The sequence below is a fragment of the Pagrus major genome, chromosome 21 (assembly GCF_040436345.1).
Source record: "Pagrus major chromosome 21, Pma_NU_1.0".
NCBI lineage: Eukaryota > Metazoa > Chordata > Actinopteri > Spariformes > Sparidae > Pagrus > Pagrus major.
Window position 1 is genome coordinate 2617479 of NC_133235.1, and position 24146 is coordinate 2641624.

The window sequence follows — 24146 nt, forward strand, 5'->3', positions numbered from 1 at the left end:
AAAAAACAGCGCCATAAAAAAAAAACTCCATTTAAAAAAATAGAAAAATAATAATAATAATAAGAATGTGGACCTCAGTGCTTAGTAATCGCAGCCTACAGACCTGACTGGAGCCTTCTCATTATAAAACTGAATGCAGTCCCTCCGTCCTGACTGGATGCACATATGTGTGTGTGACGCACGCGCTCTCATGGTTGCTAAAGTAACATGTTCTCTACAAATCAAAGTGTGCGTGACCCTCTCTCGCGCACACTCACACACACACGCGCACAGATTTCCTCGGGTATTTTTCAAAGCAGGTTACGCTCGGCTCGTGCGTCCAGCGCGCCGCGCTCAGCTCCAGCTACGTAAAGTGCGTCCTGGTCTGTGGCGAGGCTTCAGCTGGTTAGCAAACATCCACAGAAAAAAGAGATGAGCAGGAAAACGAGACGAAGAAAATGAGAACAATTTATGACATGCTACACAAATAGCGACGAAAGAAAACCTGTGTGGGTACGTCAACTTTACTGACAATTGCACAAATGTGTTTGTTAAACACGCTAACTATGTTCATGAATGACTGTATGTATGTATGTATGGGCAGAAATTCAGCGTTAGCTGGCTAGTTAGCATGTTAGCCAGCGTTAGCTGCTATCAGGCTACGTCTTGGCTAGTAAACGCTAGCTGGGTAGCTAGTTGTTGATGTGGTTCAGTATCTCCCTGATTCACTGCTGTACGTTAACATTGCTGGTGTAATCTCTAACATTACTTCACGTCCTTTGCTCATGCATTCTCTCTACTTGGCCTTTTCACTTTTGTTTCAATGAAACGAACGTTGTCAAGCTTCACTGAGGCCAAACACACACAAACTACTCTGGCCTAAACCTAACTTCCTGCGTTACCCAGCTCGACTGATAGTTTGACGTGTAAAAACACCACATTGTTTTCTTTTCCAGAACAGGCGACCAGCTAACGTCGGACAGCGACTGAAGGCGCGTAGTGATCAGATTGAACAGTGAGATGAGGGAATCTGCTGCAGTCGTATCAGCTAACGTTAGCTCCAGTAACAAACTCGAGCTCTTCTGGTCTGAAAGCTGTTCACCTGAACACCTTCCTGATCCAAAATGTGAAAAGGTGACAGTTCATGGCGATCTTGAACAAGCCTGTTTTGTTACAGGTTGTCTCTGAAGTATTCACCAGGACTCAAAGTCATATTTAGGGATGAGTAAGAGGTGGTGCAGCTAAGTTAATCAGTGGAGTGTGGGTGGTGAGACAAGGCCATGTTAGTCCAGCCATACACTCTGTTTCCCCTAAAGATCTCATCAAGAGCTGCTGAGAGTAGCTTATAATGAATAGAATGATTATTTGGACGAAGACTTTCTTCAGCACTGCACACACTCATTAGCAGATACACTGTAAGGTCCCATTGATGCACGAATGGAAAAACCTCAATAGGGATGTACATTTAAAATGTTGTATACCATACCTAACACCACCACTTAGTGGTGGACACGCTGAACCATCAATGTAGAGACCACACTAAAGGTAGCAATTTGGTATTTAGATGGAGTATAACATCACCATTAACTACAGTCAGGAAAGATAGAGAGTGAAAGGTCATACATTAATATTAATTGAAAAGCTGTCAAACAGTTGACCTCAAGGTCAAGGTAAACTTTATTATCCCCAGGGGCAATTCATTTTACAGCTGGTGCAACAGATATGGAGCCTCCTGTTTTCAGTTAATCTCTTACAAATTGTACAGAGGGAGTTTTCTGTTAGTACACTGATTCACTGAGTTTCAACATTTGATTTCATGAACTTTTCATAGATAAAAAAGTGAGTGTTCATTGATTGGTGCATTGTAAAGTCAGTAGATTACTTTTGTATGAAACTCACTTTGTTAGCTATAAAAACAGAACACAGACACAATTTTCATGGTGTGAGAGTTTGTTTATAATTTTGAATAAGTGACATCTCAACTGGCATCTAAGATGCAAACTGGGTCCGATTATTTGTCTTGTGGAGAAATGGTTGGATCTGTCGTCCCAAGTATGTAGTAATGGAGGTCAGGTGTGTAGCCGGTGGCATGCTGTGTGGTGGATAATGTTGGATGTGAGGCTGCATGGAGCTCAGTGGATGTGGTCAACTTCTAATCTTTGACTGCTCAGGCCTTGTCTTTGCGAGGGGTGAAATTTCGCTGCACCTCCGGAGGTAGTATCAGAGGCATAGTATTGGCGAACCGAACCAGTGTGAACGGATAAGCCGGCGGTGCGGAGCGAGGGTGTGTCGGTCTGATGGTGTTCACTGTCTGATAACTAAACAGATCCATCACTCAACAAAATAAAGAGAAATGTCCCACAAAGCAACGTTACAGGACCAAACAACAGTAACGTAGTAACTGGTCGTGTCTTTGGCAACTTATATGAGGAAAAAAATACTGCAGTTATAAGTGGAGAAGTGTCTGCCAGCCTGTCGGTCCTACCGACTCTTCGTCACAATTCTGCCCAAAAAACAGCGTCTGTTCCCGGCAAAAAACTTTAACTCACCAAGTGAAAAAAAATCACCGCGAAGGTCAGCCCTCCACCGAGACTTCAGTGAAGTTTCCCCCATAAAACAGCATCCCTCCCCGCGAGTGACAGAGTCAGACAGCGTCCAGTTTACTGATGGCGATTATGTAATTTAGAGAAAAACATAACTTGAGTGAGTGCCAGACAGCAGGGCCGCGTTGAATACTTTAGGGGAGGGACTGAATTGCACATGCGCGTCTCTTTCAGAAAATCTCTAGGCCTACTGTACAATGAAAAATGCCAAATAAATCATTTCAATTCGATTATATTAGTTTGGAGATCGTTTGATCCAAAAAACGAAATCACGATCAAAATTCGATTAATTGCACAGCCCTACTTACAAAGATTGGTGTCTTGATTTCAGTGCCTAACAAATACTTTTTTCAACACATACATTGTTTCCATGTTGTATACACAGATACCCTGAAAAGTCTTAAAGGCCCTAAGTTTGATCTCATGAGGAAAAGTTGACATTAGAGCCCAGTTGATATATATTGGTTGGCTGATATTCGGCCTAAATCACTGATATATTCGTATCAGATATGAAAAGGTTTTTTTAGTGACTGTAATGGAGAGAAAGATGCTCGGGGGTAGTTTATAATTAATAAATTCCCTGTGGAATTTACTGTTTCATGGCTCTGATGTCATAGACAGTGAAGTTAATGGTTAAACTGTAAAATATCATGCCTCCCTTAAGTACATATCTTTATTACAAATGCCTGATAACCACATTTGAGGGCTCATTACAAAAACTGTGTATGAATGTGTGCCGATATATCAATATCTGAGAATGTTTAACCTCCACCAAGTATTTCAGAGCTGTTTTCACTGCATGATTGTAAACGAGGAGGTTATAGTAGAGAGAGTCAAACTTGGGCAATAATTTGTCATCCTAGAGTCTGTTCAAAGACACAAATAACAGGTATGGGTGAAAGTATATTAAAATTGCTTAAGGAAAGTTTTGGTGCAGCAAGTATTTTTTTTACTGAAGACAGCTTGCTCAAATATATGTTTGAGCGAAGGCCTCAGTCTTTCATATTCATGCAATAGTTGCAAACTCTTGTTTTAGCTGAAAGATAGTGTGTGGGAGTGATGTTGCCTCTCGCTTTGCACAGGCCTAACCATTTTTCACATATGGCCTATACAGCAGCATTGATTTTTGCTGTGAGTTGCTCAATATGACAGAGGCCTCTGTGGGAGGGAAAACAAAGTGTTTGACCTGCTACAGTGGATGTAATTAAAAGCATAGACGTAACTTCAGTCAGGGCCAAATGCTGTTTAATTTTATTATGGAATCTGATTTTAGAAAGTCTTTTGCAACCCTGTTTGTTAAGTTTGGCACAACCTAATTCCTTCATTTGACAAACTCAGCTGAGCACAGTGCTCACACAAACAACAAGTCAAGTTCTCAGGCAAAGAGTTGACGCAGCTGCACTGTAGTTAAACTTGTTGCTGCTCATAGCTCCGAAGTCCTTTTGAATCCCACTGTGTTCATAGATTGGTATCAGCGTCAGCCTTTTGTTTTTTACATGCATTCAGCAACTCTTATTGGCTCTGCATGTCCTGTGTGGGGTGTCTCTAGTGATAGTGGATGAAATCAGAACGTCAGTATCTGACTAGATTGTATATCGACCCGTGTGTTGACTATCAAGGTGGGAGTATTGTGCACATATTGCGTCTTGCTGTCTGTATGAAAGTCACAGAGGCAGAATGAGGGGACAGTTTCGTTCCGTCTCCGATCTGCCAGCAGAGGTAGTAACAGCCGCAGCAGAGGTTAATCAACATGTTAGCAGCGCAGGACAGGGGTGTGACGGTCCGATGGCTTGCAGTCTGACAACTAAACAGATCGTTCATTGGATATCACTCAAAATAAAAGAGAAATGTCCCACACTTCAACCCACGAGGCAAAGTTACAAGACCAAACAACAGTGATGTGGTCACAGCAAAAATCTTTAACTCACACGTCTTTGTCACCCCCCGCTATTGTGTTGTTGTAGTTGCTGTCTCTGGCAACTTGTATAGAAAATAAAATCACCAAATTTAATAAGGAAAAGTCACTGCAACGGTCAGCCCTCCCTGCTGTGTCTTCAGTGAACCTCTCGCTGGAAAACAGCATCCCTCTCTGGGAGTGAGAGCCAGACAGGGTCCGCTATTTTCCTGACTATGAGATGTCATTTAAAGCAAAAACTTTCTCTTTATCACTTTCCATTATGCATGGTGGGTCAGGATCTCAATTACAACACATTATAACAGCATCCATATGATTATAAAAAGTTTGCTGAGACATTTTTTTAGTTTTACAGAAACAGATTGCAAACAAGCAAAGATCTCAACATTATGAAGTGTACCGTCACACCTCTTTTGGTTCTGCAACGCAGATTAGAAGCAAGCATATAACTGAAATTATATAGCTGACTCAGAATTTGACGAGTTTACACAAATGAGCTATGTTTGTAGAAACCAATGGGAGGTTACCTCGAGGTCGACTTGATGAGGTTTTGACTTTTTAGGAGGGGGCAGTTGTGTTTAACTGATGCATGGTGCATCTTCCTCTGCAGAGTTAGATCCTCATCAAAAGCTCATGCATTGCCATTTACAAGCTTGTAATGGCATGAAAGGTGGGAGGAAAGGGAGGTGAAGATAGATTGGATGTTAAGGAGAGGGAGAAGGAACTGGAGTAGCTAGGATGAGTGTTATTATTAGAAAAGGAAATCAGAAACGCTAGAGAACATGTCCTGTCCTCCTGGAGGAAGCTCTGGCCTGGTTTTCTATTTGATAGGTCAAATGCTGTCAGTTACTACTGTTATCAATTACAGGATGCAAAAAATATTTTGTTAGATTTTCTAAAATGGGACCTGGTTTCCAGCAACCTGTTGGCCTGCTCTCTGATGAAGGTGTTTTTTTCTTTCAGTCACATTTCTGCTGTTTTATTTTCAGATTTTTGTGATTGCTACACATCATCTGATCTGTACATAACCTCAGAGAAGCAGTTAGAGGAAAAAGTCAGATAAGTCAACTGTGAGGCTAGTATCTGAGGCTTGTAGAAACACTAGCATCTTTTAAATTAGTTTTTAAAATTTAAAAGGTGCTGTATAAATCACTATTTATAATATTATTATAATGCATACCAAACACGCCAAACCAACATCAAAGCACTGGTGGCAACGAAGGTGGATTATTGTGTTGCCTCACATCATCTCATAATGCCTGTGTCTTCAACACGCAGCAAAGATGACAGCCGTCCGCCGTATGTTCAGCACCCGCAAGAGAGGAAATAACACTCCATGCTACCAGGTAGCAGTAGTCTGAACTCATCATTGCTAAAACAGCTACTTCTAATCAAGAAAATGATTAAAAAGTTGCAAATGGCACTGGCCAAGAGACTGGTCGGAAGTGAAGAATAACAGAAACCATGCTAAATGGGTGAAATCGTGGTAACTACAGCAACAGGCTCAAAGGGCTTTCTCTGTCTTTTTTCCGTTTCTCTTCTATGCACTGATTTGCTTAGCTGAACAGCCCTCAGAGTGTTTTTTCTCACCCATGGGCTCGCCATAGATTGGCAGACAGCGCTGCCAGACATCACAACAACACAACATAATTTGTGTAATCCTAATATATATCACATTTGGGTGGGGACAAAAAGTAACTAGTAGTAGTAGTAACTAGTAACCAGCATGCTTAACCCACTGTGGCAGAGGCATGACTGCTGATCATAAACAGAGTAGAACGGGTCAGTTGAAGGACATGTTATTTAGCATGGATAAATACTACAGAGGGAACACAACGGACATTTCTTTGTGTAACATTAAGTTTCACTTTCACTTCGGTTCAGTGTGTCCTCCAGTTTAAAACAGTAATGATCTGCCTTATCCTCGTTGTATACTGTTATTTTTAATCTGTCCATGAAGACAAACAATCACTAGTAGGACCAGCATGCTAGTAGCATAACAACATAGCAGCTTTGTCTTTCGGCAAACTGATTAGCTGTTAGGTTCCCAACACGTCACACACACGGACCATAGAGTGACACTCCCACACCGCCGCACCAACCTGTGGTGTTTGACCGCACCGCGGCATCCATTGTGAATCCAGCTGCCCTGAGATGCTTCCGCTTCGAGTGCTCTAGCATGGCGGTAGTACTGCTAACATCCTCCGCACCGACACACGTTAACATACATTGAGGTATTTACGTAATTGATTACGTCGACACATCGCACCAGCCCTAGATCTATAGTAACCTGTGCGTCCCCCGATGATCGTGAGTTTACTGCATATTTACCATAGGTCTTGCGCTTAATATCCAGCCAGCGATAGCAGCTAGCACTGACACAGTGCTGTGGAGATAGGTCTAGCTATGAGAGTCTTCTTTTCTATCATCATTATAGTCTGTTAGTCAGGAGTCTAATGTCATGTTTTTCTGTGTCATTCAGGTGGTGCATTGAAACCTCAGCACACAGCATTTCTCCCAGCCAGGGGGCGAAGCTTCATCTGGTGTTCTGTAGAAGTGAGACGCTGTGTGACAGTGGGCAAGTACAGAGGTCCAGCATTTGAGGAGCACCTCTAAAAACCAGCCAACCAACTGACACATGGCAGTGAATCAGATGCCTAAAGTAAACTGTCAGACCCAAATGTCAGTTGTAAAGAAGAGGAACCACTGATCTCCTTCACGTTTTGAGAAACTCAACTCATTCTTACTGTCAAAGTCTGCACTGGGGTTTATGGGTGTTGTGCTGACAACAGGCTCTTGTCATGGTGGACTGGTATGTCTGAGCCTGAAGCTAGCGTAGCTTCTCAGTGTCATATAGCATGTTAGCATATGGCTAGCCATGGTGACGGATCAGGCCATTATCCACCCCTCCATCACCATTTCTGGCCCCTACAAGGGGGTATATACTAGTTGGTAGTGATTCCCCCTTACCCTGTCATCTTTTCATTCCTCTGTCATTTAGTCATCTATCCATCAGTCACAGTCATCAGTTTAAGCTCCATCTTTGCTCTCATCAGCCCTAATCACATTCTTCCAGTACTAAGCCCTCTTAAGGTCAGCATAACTAAATTCTGGTGTGGTCGGACCTTTCCTTTGAATTCTTCTCACACCTGTCCCAGCTCAGTCCTGCCCTTTTTAGAAGTCAAATCCCAGCCCCAGTTTAGCGCTTATTTTGGCGCAGTGTAGACCACCCTAACATCTGACAGTCAAGCCGCTAGGCAGTTGTTTTGGTAGTTTCTTTGGTTGCATGGAATAGGCTTAACCGTGGAGAGGCCAGGCTACCACAAACTGATGGACTTTGACAAGCGAGGAGTAGGAGGAGGAGGAGGAGGAGGCGGCGGTGGTGGTGGTGGTGGTGGAGGAAAGGGAGAGACAGAGGAGGGGAAGAGGATGTCTGGGAAGACGGGGAGTCGATCAGGACACAGTGGCCGGGGTGCTGGCTCCAACTCTGGGGTTCTAATGGTCGGCCCAAACTTCCGGGTCGGAAAGAAGATCGGCTGTGGGAACTTTGGAGAGCTGCGACTTGGAAAGAACCTGTACACCAATGAATATGTGGCTATCAAACTGGTAAAAATAATATTTTTTTCTATAGTTTATAGTATTGTAGGGCAGCACACATAGTTTGAGAGTGAGAAGAACAATTATTAATCCATATTTTCAGACTCAGAATGCACTTGAAAAGGACAGAAAACAGTTTCACATTGAACACAGTTAAACTGTTATAGCTAGTGGTGGGCGATATGGCCTTAAAATAATATTATGATATATTCAGGCCATATTGCAATACACAATATATATATGTGTGTGTATATATACAGTATATAGATAGATACTTTACTGGGCGGCAAAATCTAATAATATAACATTTTTAAACATACCTCTGCTGTATCACAAACAATGATTCTAATTCAAAAATAATCCTCTGTAGGAGCCTATCAAGTCACGGGCGCCACAGCTCCACCTGGAATATCGCTTCTACAAACAACTGGGAAGTTCAGGTGAGAACCACTGTCTGTTTTTTCAGGTGTTCTACTCTGAGAATCAAGTCACATTTTAATAACCGACATGCATAAAGAAGCATATACACTAATGCCAACTAGCAAATAAGACTTCTAAATTGCCACATTACTCTCCTTATTTCCCCTATGTTTGCCCCTTTTGGAATGTCCACTCCCCTTGCACTGCTGTCCTTTGGACTTATCTTCACACTTTATTTTCACTAACTTGTGGGAGCTCCATGCTATCGCCCCACCCAGACCAACCAGTATCAGTTGATAGTGCTGCAGAAGCACAAAACCACTTGATGGGTTTTCTAACTCACAAATTGTTAATTGAAACGCACAGCCAAGCCAGGAGAACTGCTGCTGGTTAATTAATCCCGGGCCTCTGCAGTACAAACTCAACAACTTTTTTCAACATAAAGTTAACTATTCTAACACTGTGTCCACACAGCCCAGCTAGCAAATGCAGCATGTTAGCAGCTGTGGCTGCAGTCTGTGTACTAGGACTGTGCAATTAATCAAATTTTGATTGTGATTTTGATTTTTGGATCAAACGATATAAACTAATATAATCGAATTGAAACGATTTATTTGGCATTTTTCGTTGTACAGTAGGCCTAAACATTTTCTGAAATAGACGCACATGCGCAATTAAGTCCCTCCCCTAAAGTATTCAACGCGGCCCTGCTGTCTGGCACTCACTCAAGTTACGTTTTTCTCTAAATTACATAATCGCCATCAGTAAACTGGACGCTGTCTGACTCTGTCACTCGCGGGGAGGGATGCTGTTTTATGGGGGAAAGTTCACTGAAGTCTCGGTGGAGGGCTGACCTTCGCGGTGATTTTTTTTTACCGCAACAAACAGTTGGTGAGTTAAAGTTTTTGCCGGGGACAGACGCTGTTTTTCGGGCAGAATTGTGACGACAGGCTGGCAGACACTTCTCCACTTATAACTGCAGTATTTTTTTCCTCATATACAGGCCTGCTCAGCAGTATTGGCACCCCTTAATTTTATTCACAACCTTTGTAGTATCTCCAAAAATAAATGGAAATGGACACAATTTACATCACCAACATTTTTTATTGCAAGACCAAAGTAACTGAAAAGTTGTTTTCCCCCAAAATAGGCATTGCAATTTCAAAGAAAACAATAAACAAGAAAACAGCATGTGCAGGAATATTGGCACCCCTCCTTAGTATTTCGTTGCACACCCTTTGGCAGCAATTACAGCCTCCAAACGTTTCCTATAGCCATCAATAAGCCTCTTACATTTCTCAGGTGGTATTTTCTCCCACTCTTCCTTTGCTATACGTTCCAGCTCTTGGACATTTGGAGGATTTCTTCTCCCAATGGCAGATTTCAACTCCCCCCAAAGATTCTCAATTGGATTGAGATCAGGACTCATTGCTGGCCATTTTAAAACAGTCCATTTTTTCTTCTCTAACCATGCCTGTGTGCTTTTGGATGTGTGTTTGGGGTCTCTGTCTTGCTGGAGTACCCATGACTTTCGCCTCAAACCGAGCTTTCTGACACTGGGCAGGACATTTTGCTCCAAAATCTGCTGGTAATCTTCAGATTTCATGATACCTGTGACACGGGTAAGGCCTCCAGTCCCAGATGCAGCAAAGCAGCCCCACAGCATTATGGATCCTCCACCATGCTTAACTGTTGGTAGGGTGTTCTTTTCCTTGAGTGCTTCATTGCAGCGTCTGTAAACATACTGCTTGCGAGAATTACCAAAAAGCTCTACTTTTGTTTCGTCTGTCCACAACACATTTTGCCAGAAGGACTGTGGCTGGTCCAGGTTCTCTTTTGCAAAATCCAGACGGTCCTTTTTGTGTTTTTTCTTCAACAATGGGGTCTTCCTTGGCCTCCGCCCAAATAGTCCTACTGTGTTGAGTGTGCGCCGTATGGTGCTTTTCGAAACGGTCACCCCAGACTGTTCCAGGTTGGCCTGCAGGTCTGTAGATGTTGAATGAGGTGATTTTTCCACCAATCGCACCAACCTTCGAACACATCTCTTGTTGATTTTTCTCTTACCCCCACGCCCAGGGAGGTTCTTGACAGTTCCGTGCTTGAGATATTTCTTAATCACATTACGCACTGTTGACACAGGGATACCAAGCTCTTTGGATATGGTTTTATATCCTTTGGAGCTCTTGCGTTTGGCAATAATTGCATTTCTTGTCTCTTCAGACAGCTCTTTTGTCTTCACCATTATGAAAAAGGGCCAGCGTGAAACAGTTAGCTTTTTAAAACACAAATCTCATCATTCATTGGCCATTTCATGTCACATGGGCACAGACAATTAGTCACAGGTGACTTCCATTTGTAATTTACCAAAGGTGAGTCAAATTGGGTTTCCATACTGACTAACAGTAAAGGGGGGCAATAATAGTGATGCAGCAAGCTTTATCTTTTTTATTTATTTCACTCTCATTGTTTAGTTCCTCATGTTGTTGATACTTTGCTCTTTTGTATTAAACACAAACTATCTGTAGTGAAATTCTGTATCACTAGATCACTTTTGTTCAGGAGATATTTAACATTATGTACTTAAACTTCATGGGTGCCAATACTGCTGGGAAGGACTGTAAGTTGCCAAAGACACGACCAGTTACTACGTTACTGTTGTTTGGTCCTGTAACGTTGCTTTGTGGGACATTTCTCTTTATTTTGTTGAGTGATGGATCTGTTTAGTTATCAGACAGTGAACACCATCAGACCGACACACCCTCTCCGCACCGCCGGCTTATCCGTTCACACTGGTTCGGTTCGCCAATACTATGCCTCTAATACTACCTCCGGAGGCGTAGCGAAATTTCACCCCTTGCAAAGACAAGGCCACAACCCCGAGGACATCAAAGCAGAGTCAGACATCGATCTCAGACACACTGTATAATGCGACTCCTTATCCGTCAAATTCGGATAGGCACAAGAAAATAACAGCTGCCATTGGATACTTTTTAGCTAAAGATATGCACCCTATCGTTTGTCTTATTTGATTTTCTAAGTATATTTATTTTATTCATTAAATGTTTTATAGAAATTGCAGAACAGTTGGATACATATTTGTACATTATTTTTGATTTGAACATTTTGTATTTTTTGATTTGAACATTTTGTGTATTTTTTTGAGAGAAATGCTGAATAAATGCATCGTGTTTCCAAACTCAAAAATAATCGTTTAAATCATCGTGATTTCAATATTGACCAAAATAATCGTGATTATGATTTTTTCCATAATCGAGCAGCCCTGCTGTGTACACACACACACACGCATTGGCAGCGCACAGAGCCCACACACAATCACTGTTAGTTACGTGAGTAAAACAGAAAAATAAGACTTGAAATGTAAAAAATGTGCTTCACCAGTCATTGCATGTCCTATGTAGACAACTGGATTGTTTAAAATAGAAATGTATATGTCTCATCAGACACACGTGTGACAGACAACTGAAACTCCTCCTGTGTAGACACATCATAAGCAAAGGTCCTGAGTTAGACTCATCATAAATCTGATGATCTCAGACAACCTGACATCAGTGAGGACTTAAAAGTAGTCCACCAACTCAGGTCACTACTCGAAATTGACTTGGACTGGCTTGAGTCCTCACAGCCAGTCACATTGAGGGAGCAGTAGAAAAAAGTGACATTGACATTGAAGACCAGTAGATGGACAAAACATACCGGATACCGTCAATGGTGTCAATAACTCTGTGGTCAGTTATGAACCGGTCACCATGTAACAGTTTGTTTGAAAGTAGCACTGGGCGATAAAACGATAACGATACATATCGCGAAATAACTTTTCCTCAATAGAAATATGAGACATGGTCGATACAATTTCGATAAAATTCATTTGTCCATGTTTTGACAGACATAAGAATAGCCAATCATAATTAAGTAGCGCCGCACCGAACCAATCATGCTGGAATAGAGCCACATCAAGTTAGGTTGATGCACACAGCACACGTGCTATTGTTTGTCTGCAGCAGCCTTAGTGAGTTAGCAGTGGGAGACTGTGAACGGAGATCATGAGCGAGAACTCGAGCGACCAGGTGACTGAAAATGACAACCCAACGACGGATCAAGGTTCAAATGCTGAAGACATAGTCGAAAGGAAGGGCCCGAGAAGTTCAGTGGTGTGGAGGTACTTTGGATATTTAAAGTCGGACAGGAAACAGAGTAGCGTGCACTGCAAATTGTGTCGAAAGCATGTTCCCACAAAGACGGGGAATACCACCAATCTTTTTTACCATCTGAAGCAGTGCCACCCACTAGATCACACACAGTCCCAGACCGAAGCAAGAGCTAATGCCCCCCCAAAAACAACCTGGGGAAAGCCTGAGAAGTAACAGCAGCAGACCATGGAGTACGTTCTCTCCAGCGTCATGCCTTATGACAAAAAAACGAAGACAGAGCGACATCACAAATGCAATAGCCTACTGTATTGCAAAAGACTTGCTACCAGTAAGCACGGTCGAAAATGAGGGATTCAAGCAGCTGATTAAAGTAATCGACCCTCGTTACCAACTCCCTGGGCGTAAACACTTCTCTCAGACAGCATTTCCAAAGCTTTATACGGAGTGCAGAGTGACGGTTGAGAAGGAGCTGCAAAGTGTGTCATACTTCGCTATCACATCGGACATGTGGTCAAGTCGCACGTCTGAACCTTACCTGAGCCTCACTGCCCACTTCATCGACCAAGATTGGAACTTGAAAAGCAAATGTCTTCTTGCTTTTTGAGTCAATATGTCTATTTTGTTTATGTTGTCTTTGAAAGCTGTTTGAATTTGCACCGAGGATTTAAACAGTTGGGGTTTTTTTGTCTTTTTATTGTTCTATTTTATTGTTTATTCTATTTTTTATCCAAAACTATTAACTATTTAAAACTGAATCTATACAAAGGAGAGATTTCAAGAATGTATTTTATATTATAATACCTAGTTTATTTATTTGGAGTTGACCAACAAATTTAATGGTCTGTTTTGTTTGTGTTCCCTTTTAAAACTTGAAAGCTTTTGCCTTTGTTTTTATTTTAAAATATATGTACCTGTTTATACAACGGTTTCAGATAAATAAATGTTCTTCAGTATATCTGTCATGTTCAACTTCTGACAGAAAATAAATAATATCTAATCAAAAATAACCTTCTGATGTCTTCACAACTCACTTATGAGTAACGGAACATTTAAGCTTGACAAAAATAGTAATTTGATTTATATCATGATATATATTGATATTGACTGATATGAAAAAAAATAATCGCCCAGCCCTATTTTAAAGTAATAAATGCAGATTTTAAACAGCTTTATCTCTGTAAATTTGCTACATAAATGTTCATCATTTAAGAAATGTATAAAGCAAATTAAATTGGTTGTAGCCAGCATAATGACTTCTTTTGGACTCAAAACACAAAATGTAGAACTTGTCGGTCTGGACTTGGGACTTGGCTGTGCCATATATTGTATTCTGTCACCCCAGGATAAAAGGCAGCGTGGTGGCCTGTAGCTGCTGATGTTTGATCAATGGACGGTGTTTCTATATTAATGTGCATGTTCCTCATGTGTTCATCTAGAGGGTGTACCCCAGGTGTTTTACTTTGGACCATGTGGTAAATACAATGCAATGGTTCTGGAGCTGCTGGGCCCCAGCTTAGAAGATCTGTTTGACCTCTGTGACCGGACCTTCTCTCTAAAGACTGTACTCATGATAGCCATACAACTGGTAAGACAAAAGCATAGAAAACATTTATTTGCACTTTAAACGCGAGCAGTTTATTGCTGTATTTTTTAGCTTTGCCTTTTTTGCTCCTTAGATAACCCGTATGGAGTTCGTCCACACCAGAAGCCTGATATATCGAGACGTGAAGCCAGAGAACTTCCTGGTGGGCCGACCCGGCTCCAAACGGCAGCATACCATCCACATCATAGACTTTGGCCTGGCGAAAGAATACATAGACCCAGAGACCAAGAAACACATCCCATACAGAGAACACAAGAGTCTGACTGGAACTGCTAGATATATGAGCATTAACACACACCTGGGGAAAGGTGAGCTGCTACATATGCATGCATGTACCTCTCTAACCGTATCAACCATACAGCCTCGTAACATCTTCGTGTATGTGAGCACACACAGATGACAGGTTTATTGGTTTAATTTTTTGCTTTATTGATCTTTGAATATACATTAGTAAATGTTCTTTATGATAATCTTCCCGTTAGACAAGTCCCCTTTAAGTCAGACAGTTCTGAGGAGAGTAAAAAGATTCTGATGAGTTTGGTTAAAATGATTGAATGAATGTGTGGAGAGAGTTTCATGTAAAGAGAAACAATAATGTGAAGACAGAGAGGAAAATAGAAGTATCACCTATAATATGATAAGTACTGTTGGAGGGTTGCAACCCAGACCTATGAATTGCTATCCAATATTTTTAAGGATCTAGATAGTTCTGGTGCCGTCCTCACTAAGGCTGTTTCCCTGGGGATTATAAATTACTGAAAAACTTTAGATGCTCTCCTAAAGCCGACAGGCACAATGCTGTTTTGAGGCAGCTTCGCATGGTTTCTACTTCATTGAATTTACGCTTGTCGCGTATGTCTGTGTTACCAGTGTTATGCTGTGTTTGAATGTACACAAATAACATTACTTGCCTACGCCCTGCTGTTTTGCTTTTTTATGTTATCAATACTAAGTCGGCGGACGGATGCTACAATTACAAACTGCAGCTGTCTTCCCTGTGTGGCAGCAGCAGAGTGGCAGCAGTAGCAGGAGTCACATTTCACTTATCAGGTGTTGAGACTAAGGAGAGTTGACCAGAAGACAGTGTTGAGGATTTGTTGTCAAAGCGAAGAGCAAAAGCACCTATTTCAAATTTAAACCCAATGCTAACAGGGAACCTGGTAATGTTGATGAGTAGAAAAGTAGTTGGTTACCTCACTGTGAGGTTGGAAATGTGCAGCCTGTCGCCTTCAGCTCGTGCCGTTGCTCCCACAGACTATATAAAAAATTTCCTGACATGACAAATGCCCAAAATGACTGTTTTGTTCTGTGGATGCATTTTTGACAGTAAGTGCTAAAAACACTGAACACATTGCATTTCCTGTGACTACCCTACTTCATAATAAAATTTAGCGTAATCTTAAATTAGTAAAATGCTTTTAATGTGAAGCTGCAGCAGTAGGAAATGTTCAGCTTGCATTAGCAGGAAATTAACAAGGTACTCTGCAGATAGTAAGTCTTTTCTTGTAAAAAGCCTGGCGTACTGGGTAACACCAGTCTTACGAGTTTATTAACCAATGGGAAAATTTAGTCACAGCGGCAACTAATTTAATTCTGACACACAAGACAGCTCGTCCTGTTTGAATGGGCAGTTTGAAATAGAGCCCGACCGATAAAGGATTTTTAAGCCGCTACCGATACAAATATTTGGTGATTTAAAAATCCGATATTCCGATATCGGCCGATTATATATAAAAAATTTTTTTAAAAATCCAGAAACTCGTAACAAAACATACAACAGATTTCCACAACATTAGTTATTTGTAGTTATTTATGAGTCCTCACTGAAATAATATGACAATGCAGTTTAAAAATACACTTGTTTGTTTTATTGTCACAACAGAACAGAGGAACATCAAAATTACTAGCTAAGTCCGTTTCACTCTCGGCTTACAGCTAACAGCAGCAAAACTGGACATGGACTGAGAACTGATGGGGATGTTCTTTTAATTGTTATTCAAGCAATGTATTTCTTGTGACAGTTGCCAACTTACAATGAACACACTTCACTGATGATCTCAGTCGTGGGTAACTGGTTCGCTCTGCCCGACTCTGGCTGGATCAGCTGGTTGTCGGGTTTGTGGCGTTCTAAACACGAGTGTTGCCAACAGGGACGTTGTGTTCTCTGGTGGACAAACTGTGCAACGCCAACACTCATAACATGGTTGAAGGGTGTTTCATCCGTTTTTATTTTATTTTTTAAATATTCATTTATCGGCCATTATAGATGCCGATACCGATAGTTTGGAAAATGCCTAATATCGGCCGATGATATCGGCCAGCCGATATATCGGTCGGGCTCTAGTTTGAAATGGCTGTTTCCTTAAGCTCCTGTAATGATAGCTTGTCCATTGAGCTAACGTTGATTGTGATTGACTTCTCAAGCCCACCAGAGTGACCACAACAACTCTCTCATTAAAAAAATACCCATTTCATCGTGTTCGCTCACAGGAATGACACAAACAAAAAAGACAGAAATAATGAGGGCTGCAGCTATTTTACTGTTATTGCTGAGTAACAGTAATATTTCAATAATATTTCAATATTTTTTTGTTTAAATGTTGAGCCTAAAAGATCTGACAGTCATGAGAAATGGCCTGCATTATTTACAATAATTTGTGTTTTGGGCAGGCATTCAGTACTGTCAGTCTGTCATTGAGAAAATTGTCTACATATTTGCTGAATAAGTAACACGTAAAAAGATTAATGAAACATCAAAATTGTTGTTGTTTTTTTTTAAATCCCCAAATGATGTCAGGGAGTGTCCGTACTGTCACCTTCTTCATGCCAGCTTTCATTGCTGCAAACGCATACTCGTTACAGCTTGCATCTGTCGTGACTGACACACACAAAATCTGTTCTGAACACATTGAGGGAGTTTAAAACCTGGGAACAGCAGTAACCTTAAGGTTGTCTGCACTATAATTTTTAAAAAGTTGACCTTTTTTTAAATATAATAACACTATTGGAAAATCACAAGTTGAAAATAGTTTGTGTTGTTAGAACCAGACTGGATGTTGAAGCATTAGAGGTGTTGAATTTAACACCAGTGACGTGGTCCAGCAGTGTAAGCCTCCAGTTTTTATTCTGTGTTATTTCAGAGCAAAGCAGGCGGGATGACCTGGAAGCTCTCGGCCACATGTTCATGTACTTCCTGCGAGGCAGCCTACCCTGGCAGGGACTCAAGGTGAGGAGAAAGCCGACCAACCAGCCATTGTGTTTATCTCTCCAGTCATCTTTGTTTATTTGTTTTCCATCCTTTTAAGCATGGACCTCTGTCTTCAGCTGGCTGTTATGAATCAATTCCTACTGTCTCTGTCTCCATTAGGCTGACACTCTGAAAGAACGTTATCAGAAGATAGGAGACACAAAGAGAGACACACCAATTGAGGTCCTCTGTGAAAGCTTCCCAGGTTTGTTTTCACACACACACACCTCTACAGAGAAGCGGTGCTGCTGTGCAGCTGTTGTGTGTGTGTGTGCTGAGGCTAGCATATGTTGATCAAACTGTGTGTGTCTCTGTGTATGAATCTGTGTATGTGTGTGCATGAATTGGATGCCTGTGATTATGCAACAGAAGAGATGGCCACCTACCTGCGGTACGTGCGTCGGCTTGACTTCTTCGAGAAGCCAGACTACGACTATCTGAGGAAACTCTTCACAGACCTCTTTGACCGAAATGGATACATCTTTGATTACCAGTATGACTGGACTGGAAAGCCACTGGTTAGTGTGGAGTGGGTGTTTTGTTTGGCACACACACATTAAACTGTCTGAGCTGAACTCGCTGCAGGGTCAAAGACAGGGTCACTGCTGAGAGGTCAGTTCAACAGTGACACATAATTACATGACTCATCCGCTGTGTAAACAGGAAGTGATGAAGTTGTCTCCACAGCTGTGGTCTTGAAATAAAATCCTAAATCTTCTTCGTCTGAGACCAAGACAAGGCGAATAAAAAAATAAGTCTCTACCAAGATCGATCTAGAGTACTACAAGTTATTTTAATTGGAAATCTTAAGATGGCCACCAAACACATGTATGATGAAAAAAGAATAACATTGCTGTCGACTTCTGTAGCTAGACATTTTGCTTTTGACTTCTTTAACTCATATTTTTTAATTTTACCATTATCACTGTCAATTGTATTTAATTAATTTATCTCTGAGTGATATCTAGTTCAAAAGTTATGTCACTTTCCAATTTGTGTTAAAAATCCAAGATGTCTGTAAAGATGGTCACAAAACAGACCCTTTGTACAATAATATGAGTTAGGAACATGAAAAGTTGTTTACTAGACACCTTGAAGATTACAAAAATCTAAGTTGGAAAGATTCATCAGTGGTGAGCTCTGGGACTCTGTCTACCTGCCTGACTGATGACTCCAGAATATCACAGAGAATTTAAAGATCCCCTTCAGACATGTTTTAAGAAGTATAGATACTTTTTATTACTTTGACTAATAATGCGTTTCTAAAGTCGTTTTTCCATAAACAGTTCTATTGTTAAATTCTTAAAACTATATCTGCTCTTTCTCCCTCACACAAAGCCTACATGTCATGTAATCACTGTATGTTTTATTACTCTGGTCCCATATTGACCCCACTTCCTGTTTTCAGCCCACTCCTATTGGTCCAGTGGCCAGTGAGACTCCACTTCAGACGAGCAACCGAGAGAAAGCACCACAGACCAAAAATCAGGTACACACACTCATTCTGACAACTACACAACATGGCTAAATTAGTGTTGCCGTTCATGTAATTTTTGGTGGCGTCTGAGTATTTGAAACAGTTTCAATACTGAGCTGGTCAAGTGACTGCCTCTCACTCACAGTGCTGCTCCCTCTCGTCACTCTCCTGTTTGCTGCCATGTTGCAGGGTAAACTCACTTGATTTCTTTTTCAGTCAGCACTTCAGACAGCAGTCGATATGAAGGCAGTGCTGCAGTGTTCCAACTAAGGATGTTAACAGACTACAGTAGATTCTCATTGTTAGGTGTAACATTTGTTGATGACCTCAATACAGCAATACCATTGCTCTCACCCCCTGTTGGCTCAACAGTGTTGGCTGTGAAACGTTCTTGTTTGCTTCTTCAGGGAGGATGGCAGCTGTAGTACACACCTCTGGGCACGGAGATTTACTGTACATCGACCAAAACATAGCCACAGATATCTTAAACTTCTCTCCATTTTGGCTGCACCCAGAGCCCCCCACTTTTCTGCCTGCAAAAGTCAGACAGATGGCGTGAAACGTGACATCTACAGATTGTTGTTCTGCATTTTGTAAGCGTGCATCCAAGGACACAAAGTGTTGATTGGATGGAGAGAAAGAGCCTCCACTCTCTTGCTCTTTCTCTCTCTCTCTCTCTCTTTTGTATCGATTAAGGGGCGTCTCACCGAACTCTGATCAAACTGTCTAAACCAGATCCAGGATTCTGTTACCTACTCTGCCTGTTTCTCTCCTAAAATGTTTTCAGAAACATCTTTTAGTGGACTGTTCAGTTGTAATACCATATTGTTTGTTACCAGCTGGCTGCTTTATTAAGCAGCCAGTTTCATAACAGACTCCAAACAGAACAGAAGCCAAAAAACGAGCGCTGCCCAACTCTACCTTTTGAGCAAAAGAGAATACCACTGCCCTTTTTCTCTGTTTTCATGTTGCACCAAAGTCAAAAATATTTGTCTTTCATCTGCATAGACAAGTTTTATGCAAGGGCCATCTATCCAGTGGCAAAATACTGCAATCTTTCATGTAATCTGTGGAGATGCACCAATCATAAGATTATCATGATTATGTTCATGAGTTGTAGAAATCTAAGATTACATCAAATACCATTCATGAATTGCAGAACTGAGTGTTAAGAGTTTTCAGTAATACTGTGCACATACTGTATCACCAAGTATGATTTATAAATGAAGAACATCTGGAAATAAAGCCAGTGACAGCTGTTACACAATCCTTGAGTCCTAATCATAACACAGGGGGAGTTCACCATAAAAACTCAAACAAATCAATAAATAGTGTTCATACGACTTAGACAGATTTTATTGTCAATCTGTGAGCAACAAATGAACACAGAACGAAATTTCGTTTCAGAGGCTCAGCAAAGAATTAAAATGAAAGTATATCAAAAAATACCAAAATAAGAAAGAAAAAAAATCAAAAACAGAAACATACTAAAAAGTGCAAATAATTGAAAGTGACATAGTTGAGTTAAGAATAGACGACAATTTTCACTTAGAGTTCAGCAGTCTGATGACATGGGGGGAAAAAAGCTGTTATAGAGCCTTGTGGTCCTGCACCGAATGCTGCAGAACCTCTTCCCAGAGGCCAGCACGGAAAACAGTCCATGGTGAGGGTGGGAGGAGTCTCTGATAATATTCCCAGCTCGGGAATGTATCATGTATCAACGTGAACAGGACAGGACAGGTCATAAGAACTATCATTCTGATTAATAGGGGGTGGGGTGTGGGTTCAGGGAAATAATTCATCTTTGATGAGGAACATATTAATAACATAACCTGCAGTGGACTCCAGCAGCAGAATCATTAAGTGCATCTCCCCTTTTAAGAGAGACGATGACAACGAGTTTAATTTAATTGATTATTGAAATCTCCCGACTCCTCAGCTTCATCCCTGCTGTTTCCTCTGGATAGTATCCTCTGTACTGTGCTGTTTGTAACTACAGATTTTAGTGTTGCTGCTCTAATGAGCCATGATGTTTGCTACAGTCACATTACTACGTGCAAGGAAACTTTTAAATGACTGAAAGCAGCCTCTGTAATCATTAAAGCACAGTGTACATGTGTTGTGAACCTGCCTGTGAAGGTGCATCTTACTATATGAATACTGAGCCCTCTATATAGCAGGTAAAACACTGCGACATTGACTTTAGATCAAGGGCCCATCTTATTACTGCAATCACTTTCTCCTGCTCCGGGATGCTCCAGCAAAGCTCCTGATCACATCATTTTAAGACTGTCAGTCTAATACTAGCAATGACACTTGCGCTGCGCTGTGCGCCACTTCAGCCAGCAAAAAGATGGGCCCTGATGCTGGAGGATCTCTGAAGGTCATGTTTTAATATGTTCCTCATCAAAGATGAATTATTTCACCCACCCACACCCCGTCCCCTATTAATCAGAATGATAGTTCTTAAGGCCTGTCCAGTCCGATCAGAGGACTGAGATCTACGCTTCACATTACACACACAGAGACCTGCTGCAGCTCCTCCTCCTCCAGTTAAATAGAGCATTTTGCTCATATACAGTCAAATGGAGTTGTCATCTTTATTGATTATTGATCACTATCAAAGGCAAACTCCATGTAGAAAGACAGGACTGTCAGTAGCTGTTCTGGGTTGCTTTTATCCATGGTGCCTCCAGCTGATCAATAAGAACAGGGCAAAATCCATGCGCAGGGATTGTGAATCCGTTCGCAGGGTTTACAAAACCGTTCGCAGGGTTTACAAAACCGTTCGCAGGGTTTACAAAACCGTTCGCAGGGTTTACAAAACCGTTTCCACGGATTTCCACATCCAGTGTTTTTTTTTCCTCCCATGTGACCCTAGAAGGGCTCTATATAAACTTCACCCACAAACAGATTTCTTTGTCATACAAATTCATTTTCCTCGTCTTCCTCTCGGTTGATCGAGGCCATGATTCACTGTCGAGAATAATTTATCAGCAGGCTCGTTTCTATGCATTAACACTGATGAGTAGCTTTGCATTGACCATTTATGGTTGAATATGGGCGTGTGGAGGGTGGAATATGGGGTGTATTCATGTGTGCACATTTCCAAGTTCATTTGGGATTTTTCAAAGGAAATATTGCATTGGCAGGCATGTGCAAGGTTTTATGAATCACAATATTTTTTTCCTTGCGTTCAATTCCTCTTATATTCATACACAAGCATGTACTTTGATTCCTCCTCAGAGATTCATAAATGAGGTCCCACGCTGCTATAGAAATGAATGGACAGAACGCCAAAACCTGATTTTCAAAGGTCACAGGGACATACATACTGTATGAATAGAATCATAATTCAAATCTTACCAAAATAAAAACAGTGTGGGGACTTTAAAATGCTTTTTTCACAGGTTAAACTTCTCCTGCACGTGTGCATGTAGCTCGACACCAGCTTCTTTAATGCTTAATCCAGTGGGCCGTTGAACGCTGTGACGCTGGCAGCTCATCGCAGCACAGCCTTTGAACAAATGCGAGTCCAATATCTTAATGTTTGAATGACCTCACATTTCTTGGTAATCCTGTGTGCCAGCGTGATATCCTCCTTCCATCTGCACCTACACCAGTGCAATGACATGATTGGCTGATATGTTTCCTGGTTCGGCTGTGATAAAGCAGATGATTGGCTTTTGGGGGGAAGGGGCGGGATATGTGTCATACATTCGCCATTTTGGCATTACAGACTTTTCTATTCAAAATGCTTCAAGTGGTTTGTCTCCTCTCTGTAATGTCTTTGGTTACCGCTCACCCCTTCTTTTACTTTCACAAGCACAAATGAACCTCAGTCCAGGTTTACAGGCACCAGTAGTTAGGTTGCACTGCAGCTGTATTAACAGCAGGTGTAAGGCAGGTGAAGTTGAGGTAAAACAGAAAATAGACGACCTCCTCCTCTTGCATGAGGCTTCCACATAGGTGCATCCTCATAGTACTGCACACAGTGCTCACCCTCCTGTTGCTCATCCACTAAATACTGAGTCTGTACTCACTATTTCTTTTCTCTTTTCTTTTTCACTCTTTCCTCGTTCCGTCCTCACCGTACTGCTCCTCTTCTCCATCTGCTCATATTCCCACCCCTCCCTGGCCTCACTACTTTTCCTTCTTCTTTCACTCTTTTCCACCTCACTCCTTCCCATCTCCGTGGCAACCCTCCTCTTCCACTCCATCTCACCTGTTCTCTTCTTTTGTTCCCCCTTCTCCACCACCACCAACACCTCTTCTCCCTCCTCCTCTCTCCTGCGATTGGCTTCCTGTCTCCTCTAGTCTCCAGAGGGGAAAGGCAGTGAGTCCCAGCCCACTCCAGTGACCAATCGAGAGCTGCTGGGCTCCCATCTCACTGCTGATAGGCTGGGCGGGTCTGTCCAGGTACTGAGAGGAAGGGTTGGCTCTGCTGTCTGTCTGCCTACCTGTCTATCTGTCTGCCTGCATGACTAACTCTGTCTCTGCAGCAGGGCTGACCTCAAGTCTGTTTCCTCACAGCCTCAATAATTCCCTCACAAGTGACATTTGTAATAGAAATTCATAACCAAAATCTTTACTTATCCAGGTTCGCACCTTTCTCTAAGAATAGAGTCTACCTGCAAGGGGACAGACTTGCTTCTCTATTGACTATAGAAACCACATGATGTAGGCTGATTTTTGTGAGCTGACTTGTGACAAGGTAGAAGAAGATGGGTCTCACCTGTGTTTACAGCAACAGCTAGAAAACAATAGAAAATTGGTAGAGGTTCAGTTGGTAGTTTTGGCTGAGATCATATGAGTTGGTGTGTTTTTTTTTTCTTCTTGTTTTTAAATTACTGTGTGTGAAGTTGGGTTTGTTAAGAAGAGTTCAACTTGCATTCGGCCTTTCATTCTCGTAATACAAGACCCAGACACAGGTCTGTAAATGTGAATCTAGTTGTTTGCAAACAATGGCCCCAAAAATTGAGTGTCGTTTGGACTCTAAATGCAACAAAGCTGCATCTTCTTAGTGGGACACTAAGTTTATATGTGTGTTGAAGGCGTTTCTAATGGAGAGCACACTGGCCATTTATTGTACTGCATCTTAGGCCTCTTCAGTATCAGCATGAAGTGTGTGAACCT

At 41.6% G+C, this 24146-nt stretch overlaps 1 protein-coding gene across 4 annotated transcripts in view; it reads left to right on the forward strand.

Annotated features, from left to right (window-relative positions):
- The first annotated feature begins 306 nt into the window (after positions 1 to 306).
- The window catches only part of LOC141016359 (casein kinase I-like), a 29671-nt gene continuing 5831 nt past the window's right edge, over positions 307 to 24146 (forward strand). Inside the window, exons 1-10 of one of the 4 annotated variants that reach the window (XM_073490665.1) lie at positions 307 to 492; positions 6980 to 8103; positions 8465 to 8534; positions 14120 to 14268; positions 14360 to 14594; positions 17427 to 17512; positions 17654 to 17738; positions 17903 to 18051; positions 18942 to 19022; positions 23328 to 23429. In XM_073490665.1, coding sequence (XP_073346766.1) covers positions 7828 to 8103; positions 8465 to 8534; positions 14120 to 14268; positions 14360 to 14594; positions 17427 to 17512; positions 17654 to 17738; positions 17903 to 18051; positions 18942 to 19022; positions 23328 to 23429 — 1233 coding nt within the window. In that variant the 5' untranslated portion in view covers positions 307 to 492; positions 6980 to 7827. Of the gene's footprint in view, positions 493 to 6979; positions 8104 to 8464; positions 8535 to 14119; positions 14269 to 14359; positions 14595 to 17426; positions 17513 to 17653; positions 17739 to 17902; positions 18052 to 18941; positions 19023 to 23327; positions 23430 to 24146 lie in introns of those variants that run through there. The other 3 variants (XM_073490662.1, XM_073490663.1, XM_073490664.1) reach the window with 3 other exon arrangements.